General features: G+C 32.5%; 1 protein-coding gene across 7 annotated transcripts in view; it reads right to left on the bottom strand.

The window, feature by feature from the left end:
* Positions 1-8,495, bottom strand: part of LOC136043030 (zinc finger protein 235-like) — a 34,470-nt gene extending 25,975 nt beyond the window's left edge. For 6 of the 7 annotated variants that reach the window (XM_065727924.1, XM_065727922.1, XM_065727925.1 and 3 more), the window contains exon 1: positions 8,356-8,482. In XM_065727924.1, coding sequence (XP_065583996.1) covers positions 8,356-8,389 — 34 coding nt within the window. In that variant the 5' untranslated portion in view covers positions 8,390-8,482. Of the gene's footprint in view, positions 1-8,355 lie in introns of all 7 variants that reach the window. The other variant, XR_010621533.1, reaches the window with a different exon arrangement.
* Between the last annotated feature and the right edge of the window lie 917 nt (positions 8,496-9,412).

The following is a 9,412-nucleotide window of genomic DNA, read 5'->3' on the forward strand; positions in this document are numbered from 1 at the left end:
AGAGTCCATTTAGTTTCCATGTAAAACAACCATTACATTTTGACAGAACAAAAAAAAGACATCAAGCAGTGTTTTCACCAAATTCAAAACTAAGATTTCAAACCCCCTACTTTTCTACATATCTACCAATATACTCTTAAAATAGCTAATAAAATGTCAAGAGAATGAGAAATGAAATAGTATAATCTTATGAGCATTATGCTTTTACTGACATAGGGAGTAGGGTCTATATTTCCATGAACCTTGTCCGGTTTTGATGATCAGACAATAGACAATTAGGACAAAAAATTTTGGAAAGTAATGAAAAATTATGTCAAGTAAAAGTAATAGTCACTAGGGGTGGATAGTGGCTAGTAAAAATCATTAGGGATGACTACCCTTAGTAAAAGATTATTTTCCGACAACCAATTTTTTTGAGGGGTAGGAAATTGGGATTTTAGCAGGAGAATCTCCAGAAATTTGTTGATTGAATTTTTTTTACAAAATATTCTGACAAATTCAACTAAGCTGTGAAACTAAGAATTAGAATTTCTACCATACTATATAAATTTTGGCACATCTGGATCACAAGTTTGAGAAAATTAAGAACTTTAGATTTAGAAAAAGATTCACGTGAACGAAATCATATTTATCAACAAATTTCAAGAAAAGGAATCATATTCGTCTTGGTAGTGGTTGTATCATTTTTAGTGCCTATGATGCAGGCAAAACTAAAAGAGAAACATAGATAAGAACAAAACATCAATCATTTTATGTCTTTTTGCAAAAGGTACTTTATGGAGTTTTATAATGCCAAGAAGACAACTGAATAACCTACGCAGTTATAAGAAATAGGCAGTTAGAATACTTGGAATAAAAACAGCTACAATGAGTCAAAATTGATAATCAAGAACAAAGAAACATCTGGTTAGAACATGGCAGTAAGAATTACAAGCTAGAGTAAGAATAAGAACTATTCAAAAGTATTATGAAAAAATTGGCATGCTGGAAAATTCTGGCCATCAAAAACAATCTTAATAGATCACAAGTTTGACAGAAATGGTTTTGGGCTTAAATTTTTGGGAATATATTCATTGGATTAGGTCATATTTATGTGCATGTTTCAAAAGAATTCATTATAATACCTTCAAAAAAAGAAGCTTTTCAAAATCAAGTAGGCTAAAGGATATATTAAACTTAAGATCAGAGAAAATCTTATCTAAGAAATGCGAGATCTTTGAAACGTCATGACTTGGGATTAAGCAGAGTTGTGAATCTGAAAAGTTTTACTGTATCTCATATACGAGGAGACCTCTTATGCCAAATTTCACTTTTGTAATGCAAAAATTTTTTAAGGTCACTGCCCTCAGGGGGGAGAAATTTTGTTTTTCTGTCCTAAACCCTTTCCAAGATAGCAAAACATAGCTAAACCAGAACTTTACAAAAACAAGATTTTTTATTGGGGGAAGCTAATATGCAGCTTCACCTACAAAGGGATTCAGGGAAAGGCCCTGAGGCTGAGAGTGCTGTGGCCTAAATCAAAAGCAACATGGCATTTTTTCATCTTCAAGAAGACAGCAGAAATTTGTTAAATAGAAGTAAAAATTGCTGTCTTGGTTGAAATAGAAATAAATCAGTTTGAATTAATCTACCCTGGTTTACCTACACATGCCAATATAGAAAACTTTTTCTTTATATCTGAGCAATAGAATATTTACATTTACTCTTATATAGAATAGAGTATAAAGTCAAACAGAAGAAAATATCATTTACAATGACAATTACTTAGATATTTCTAAATTAAAAAATATTTATAAATATATTTAGAAGACAATTATTTAGAATGAAACAAGAGCTAAGAGCTCATATGGCACTTGTGATGAGGCAAGAAGAGCTACAAGCCAAGAGCTCATGTGTTATGAGCTCTAACAAAATTCTAAGAATCAATAGATTGATTTAAAAGGAAAGTCAGAGGCTTAGTGCCGGTCAGAATTTAAAATAAGAGCTCTGAGTCACGATGTCCTTCTAAATATCAAAATTCATTAAGATCCGATCACCCACTCGTAAGTAATAAATACCTAATTTTTTCTAATTTTTATCCTCCCTTAAGCCCCAAAGATGGTCGAATCTGGGAAAACGACTTTATCAAGTCAATTTGTGCAGCTCCCTGACACGCCTACCAATTTTCATCGTCCTAGCACGTCCAGAAACACCAAAATCGCTAAATCGCTGAACCCCTCCCCCAAACTCCCCCAAAGAGAGCGAATCCAGTACGGTTACATCAATCAAGTATCAAGGACATTTGCTTATTCTATCCACCAAGCTTCATCCCAATTCCTCCACTCCAAGTGTTTTCCAAGATCCCCCCCCCGACTACCCCCAATGTCAAAAGATCTGGTCGGGATTTGAAATAAGAGCTCTGAGACATGAATTCCTTCTAAATATCAAATTTCATTAAGATCCGATCACCTGTTTGTAAGATAAAAATACCCCAATTTTCGAGTTTTCCAAGAATTCCGGTTTCCCCCTCCAACTCCCCCATATCACAGGATCTGGTCGGAATTTAAAATTAGAGCTTTAAAGCACAAGATCCTTCTAAATATCAAATTAAATTAAGATCTGGTCACCCTTTCGTAAGTTACAAATACCTCAATTTTCAAAATTACCCCCCCCCCTCCAAATACACCAAAGAGAGCAGATTTGTTCCGGTTATGTCAGTCACAAATCTTAGACAGGTTTTTATTCTTCCCATCCAGTTTCATCCTGATCTCTCCGCTTTAAGTATTTTCTAAGATTTCTGGTCCCCCTAACTGCCCCCCAATGATGCTGGATTAGGTTGAGATTTAAACTAAAGATCTGAGTTACGAGATCCGATCACGCCTTCGTAAGTAAAAAATACGTCATTTTTTCTAATTTTTCTGAATTACCCCCCTCCCCCCAATAGAGCGGATCTGTTCCAATTATGTAAATGATGTATCTATGACTTCTCCTTATTTTTCCCACCAATTTTCATCCCAATCCCTCCAATCTAAGCGTTTCCATGATTTTAGGTTCCCCCACCCCAAACTCCCCCCAATGTCACCAGATCCGTTCGGGATTTAAAATAAGAGCTTTGAGACACAATATCCCTCTAAATACAAATCTCATTGAGATCTGATCACCCATTCATAAGTTAAAATGCCTCATTTTTTCTAATTTTTCAGAATTAACCCCCCCCCCCAACTACCCCAAAGAGAGCGGATCCGTTCCGGTTATGTCAATCATGTATCTAGGACTTGTGCGTATTTTTTTCCCACCAAGTTTCATTCCAATCCCTCCTCTCGAAGTGTTTTCAAAGATTTTAGGTTTCCCCCTCCCAACTCCCCCCAATGTCACCAGGTCCAGTCGGGATTTAAAATAAGAGCTCTGAGACACAATATCCTTCTAAATATCAAGTTTCATTGAGATCCTATCACCCGTTCGTAAATTAAAAATGCCCCATTTTTTCTAATTTTTCAGAATTAACCCCCCCCCCCAACTAACCCAAAGAGAGCGGATCTATTCCGGTTATGTCAATCATGTATCTAGGACTTGTGCTTATTTTCCCCGTCAAGTTTCATCCCGATCCCTCCACTCTAAGTATTTTCCAAGATTTTAGGTTTACCCCTCTTAACTCCCCCCACCCCCAATGTCACCAGATCCGGTCGGGATTTAAAATAACAGCTCTGAAACACGATGTCCTTCCAAAAATCAAGTTTCATTAAAATCTGATCAACTGTTTGTAACTTAAAAATACTTCAATTTTTCTATTTTTTCCGAATTAACGAGCCCCCCCCCTCCCAGATGATCAAATCGGGAAAACGACTATTCCTAATTTAAGCTGGTCCGGTCCCTGATATACCTGCAAATTTTCATCGTCCTAGCTTACCTGGAAGTGCCTAAAGTAGAAAAAACCAGGACTGACAGAATTTGCGATTGCTATATTGCAATTGTATGGTTAATACCAAGGGCCATAAAAAGTCAAACAGATGACGTTTTACATCTCATACTATTATAGAGCAAACATAAATAAAGCAATACAGATGACATTTAATACCTTGTACAATTTTATGGCAAACATGATTAAAGCCCTACAGATGACTTTTTACAAATCATACTTTATAGAGCAAGCATGAATAAAGACATAAAAATGACATTTTATAGCTTTATGGTTGTAATTATACATTTCTATTTTGAGACAAAAAAGACAATCATTACTTATATACTTTTGAAAATTTAGATGAGGCCAACAATGAACCCCCCCCCCCCAATGTGAAGAAGCCCTTTTCAGTGTGATGAAGCCTACACATATGAACTTCATAAGCACAATAGTTTACAGAAACAAGTAATGGGTGGCAGAATGCATTGGAAATCTCTAATTTGAACTGTCAATTTTCATATTCAGGGAGTCTGGCATAAAGTATTGCAGAGTTGCTTGACTTTCCCATGGGTATATAGGCTGAGTGAATGATCACTTATACCTGATACCACCCCTACTTTTTTAGTTGGATGGAGAAAATCAAAAGAATGATCCCAAAAGTGAAATTAAATTTGTCAAAGCTTGGAGGTTTATTCCTTCTGTCTGTTTAAAGAAAACAGATACACAATTGAATCTTACAGCATTTTTATCTTAAGGATCACCAACATCTATGAAACTTTATTCAAAGGGTGTAAAAAGAGTACTTTTTTATTCATTTTTCATGTTTATTTTCTATAAGACTGTTTTTTTAATTTTCAAATTGGTAAGTTCTAGTTCATTAAAGCTCTAAGGCCATGGTAATTCAATGATTTTCAGTCAAATCTGTGAAATGGGGGGCCAGTAGGAACATGCTTTCTCCACTATACAGAAGATGTTTTATACCTCAAGTTATTATAAACCAAACATAAATAAAATCATATAGATGACTACTTATAGCTCTCTCTATTATTGAGTAAACATGAATTAAGTCATACAGATTACTTTTTATGCCTCATACTATTATTATGCACACATTAATAAAGTAATACAGGTGACATTTTATGCCCTATACTGTTATAGAGCAAACATAACTAAAGTCCTACAGATGACTTTTTATACAATCACAATTATTTTGAATGATAAAAAGTCCTAAAAATTACTTTTTATGCCTCATTCTTTTATGGAACAAACATAGATAAGTCTTAAAGATTAATTTTATACCTCATATTTTTATACAGCAAACATAAATATAATCTTGCAGATGACTCTTTATATAGTTCCAATTATTTTGAATGATGAGAAGTCCTACAGATTACTTTTTATGCCTCATTCTTCTATGGAACAAACATAAATAAAGTCTTAAAGATGGATTTTTATACCTCACACTTTCATAGAGCAAACACAAATATAGTCCTACAGATGACTTTTCATATATAATTCCAATTAATTAGAATCATAAAAAGTCATACAGATAACTTATTACCTCATTCTTTTATAGAGCAAACATAAATAGTCATACAGATGACTTTTTAAACCCTGTGCAATTACAGAGGAAACATAAATTAAGTCATACAAATGACTTTTTATAACTTATGCTATTAAAGAGTAAACACTAATGTATTCCTACAGATGACTTTGTATATATCATTCCAATTATTTATAATCGTAAAAATTTATACAGATGACTTTTTATATCTCATGCAATTATAGAGCAAACATAAATAAAGCAATACAGGCAACATTTTATACCTCATACTATTATAGACAAAACATAAATATAGTCCTACAGATGACTTTTCACACATATTTTCAGTTACAAATCAGAAAAAGTCATAGAGATGACTTTATGCTTCATTTTTTTATAGAGGAAACACAAATGAAGTTATTCAGTTAACTTTTTATACCTTGTTCTATTATAGATCATACATAAACAAAGTCATACAGATGACATTTTATACCTCATGTTATAATACTCAACGAAACATAAATAAAGTCTTATAGATGATTTTAAACATCCTACTATTATAAAACAAGCATGAATAAAGTCCTACAGGTGACTTTTTATACAATTCTATTTATTTACAATGATAAAAAGTCACAGACATGACTTTTGACATGACCCCATTTTTGTAGAGAGCAAACATAAATAAAATTTTACAGATTACTTTTTATACCTTATACCAATATAGGGCAAACATAAATATAGTCCTACATTTTACTTTTCATATATCATTCCAACTATTTAGAATCATAAAGTCATACAGATGACTTTATACATCAATCTCTTACAGAGCAAACATAAATAAAGTTATAGAGATAACTTTTTACAATTCTAATTATTTAGAAACATGAAAAGTTAGACAGATAACTTTCTATACCTAATGCTCTTTCAGGTCAAACATGAATAAAGATATACAGATGACTTTTTATACCTCTCACTATGATAGAATAAACATGAATAAAATAATACAGATGACACTTTATACCTCATACTATTATATAGATAACCTTGCATCAACAATTTGTTGGCAATGAAATAAGATCTGTCCCTGGTAAAAAGAAAAAATTGGTAATGCTGTCATTTTGGAAGAAAAAAAAGGTTACCTGTTTGACTTTATAATCCTTTCTCTATAAGAAGTTAGATGGTATAATGTCTTCTGTATTACATTTCAGTGTATCATATATATATATATATATATATATATATATATATATATATATATATATATATATATATATATATATATATATATATATATATATATATATATATATATATATATATATATATATATATATATATATATATATATATATATACATATAAAGAGAAAACCCAAAAAGTCACATGTAAGACTTTATTTATGTTTACTCTATAACAGAATGAGGCATAAAAAGTCATCTGTATGACTTTATGTAGGCTGCTGCATAATGAAATGATGTAGGCTATAAAAAGCCATTTGTTTGACTTTTTGCTGTTTTTCTAGGCTCAAGTGGGGTAGTATAATGTCTTCTGTATGCTATTTTAGTGCATCATATATGTTTAAGGAGAGAACAAAAAAAAAGACATATACAAGACTTTATTTATAAGTTACTGCTTTGTAATAGAGTGATATATTCAAAAGCCATCTGTTTGACCATATTTAGGCTACTCTATTGTATTACAAGGTAGAAAGTCATCTTTATGACTTTTTTAGTTTGCTCTATAAATGATATCAGGCAGGCCTATAAAAAGTCATCTTTATGACTTTTTGTTGTTTTCTCTATGGATCAGAGGGGTAATATAATTTCTTCTAAATAAAGGCATCTGTATGACTATATTTAGGTTGTTCTATACATGAAATCATGTAGGCAGAGGCTATTAAAAGCCATCTGTATGGCTTTTTGTTTTCTCTATTTATCAGTGATGTAATATTATTAATTCTCTTTGACATTTTGGTGAATCATACACTAAAATTCTAGTTTAGTCACTTTTGGCTATCTCAGAAAGGGGTTAGGTTAGGAAAATGAAACTTTCAGGGATGGGTCTAAAGACTAAAGTGTGTTCCATGGAGATATTTTGAACTACCTACCTCCATACCCTCTCCCTCTAGAGGGTCCTGACCTTTGATGACCTTTAAAGATAAGTGTGTTGTAAAAGTGAAGCCTTGCAAAAGAGATCTTATGCCTGAACAAAGTACAACAAAATTGTCTTCAGCTTCACAACTTTGCTCAGTCCCAATTTATAAGGTTTTAAAGATATGCAAATACATTTCCTAAATTTTGAAAAAAAAAACATTGATATGGCTCATAATTCTACTCAAATAACAGGAATTGGATTTCAGAACTAAAGGCAGACAAAAAGCAACTGGTAACAGAAAATTAAGGCAAAATGTTGTTTTGTCAAAATTTCAATAGGTAATAGACCTGTCATGTAGGCAAATTTTGAAGGAGTGGAGGTGGGTACTTGAAAATATCTTCTCGGGATATACTTTATCCTGTAGACCCATCCCTGAAAGTTTCATTTTCCTAACCTAACCCCTTTCCAAGATAGTCAAAAGTCACTAAACTAGAATTTTACCAATCAACAAATAAAAGGTCATCAGTATAACTTTATTTGTAATCTAGCCTAATTCTCTGTAAATAATTTGATGTTGCAAAGTTATACAGAAGACTTTGCATCATTCTCAATGTTTAGAGGAAACACAATATTGTTTTTGCTGACTTTACAGTACTTTCACTCAAAGATTAAATGACAATATCTATTGCTCAGAATATAAGAAAAAAACGGCTTTAATAATCAAATTCTGCTCACCTGCCTACCCTGACATTAAACTAGCCTAGAATCCTCTTTCTTTTCAAAGGTGGAAAAAATACCATGTCCCTAACTAGCCTAGACCCCAAATGAGCTGAAAACTAACCTAAAACTTGGTTTTTCGGTCTAAATCTTCCCATTCATGTACAATTGAAGTAGCCAAACTAAGAGATAAACTTATCATAAGGATCAGAATTGAGAATCAAAATATAATCCTAAAACATTCATTTCTGGGTGCGTTTGTTTATTTGTCCGATTACTAACCTGATTTATCCAAGCGTTTTTCGAGACACATTTGACGTCAGAGGTTAGTCGGATTATCCCCACAAACGCTCAGGGTTACTTGTCCGTGGGCTGGCACTTTATAACCTCCAAATAAAAAGGTTATTTGAGGATTGTGACGTCAATGCTATATATTTTTTTAAATGGATAAACATGTGAAATCGTTAAGTCTAGAGAAAAGACAAGGAAACTGTAAATAATAGAAATAATCTTAGCTTTTCAGTGACCTGTAAGTAATATTATGCATATTCCTTAGTATCTAAAGGGTTTTTGGTGTTCTAGGCCTGTCTTGCATAGGCTAAGCTTCATAAGGAGTCAGAAGAAAAGTTTTTTTGTTATTAAAAAGGTTGATTCTTAGGGAGGCAGCTATCACATTGGTGAGTTAGTCAAATGTTATTATATCAAACAGGCCTAGTTTCTAAACCATCCTATAATTATTAGTTGGAAAAAATTTAGAATGATTAGGCCAATACCTATAGCCTTTTATATAGTCTATATTTGTTGAGATTGCTATTTAAACTGGATTTTTAAGATGCAGTAGGGGTAAAATTTTACTTCAGCTACTTTTGGCTATCTTTGAAAGAGGTTAGGCTAGGAAAATGAAACTTTCAGGGATGTGTCTACAGGCTAAAGTATGTCCCAGGAAGGTATTTTGAAGTACCTACTTCTACTTCTTTTCCTTCTAAAGGGTCCTGAAATTTTTGGGTGCCTTATTTTTTGGTTATCAGTTTCTTTTTCTCTGGCCTTAGACAAATCCTGTTGATTGAGCAGAACTTTAAGCCATAACACTGTTTTTTTCTAATTCTAGAAATAATCTTTTATGCCACCTCATTATAGGTTAAATATATGGCTTACATTATTTATTCTCCATGAATTTTTGT

This window comes from Artemia franciscana, unplaced genomic scaffold (genome assembly GCF_032884065.1).
Source record: "Artemia franciscana unplaced genomic scaffold, ASM3288406v1 Scaffold_284, whole genome shotgun sequence".
Taxonomy (NCBI): domain Eukaryota; kingdom Metazoa; phylum Arthropoda; class Branchiopoda; order Anostraca; family Artemiidae; genus Artemia; species Artemia franciscana.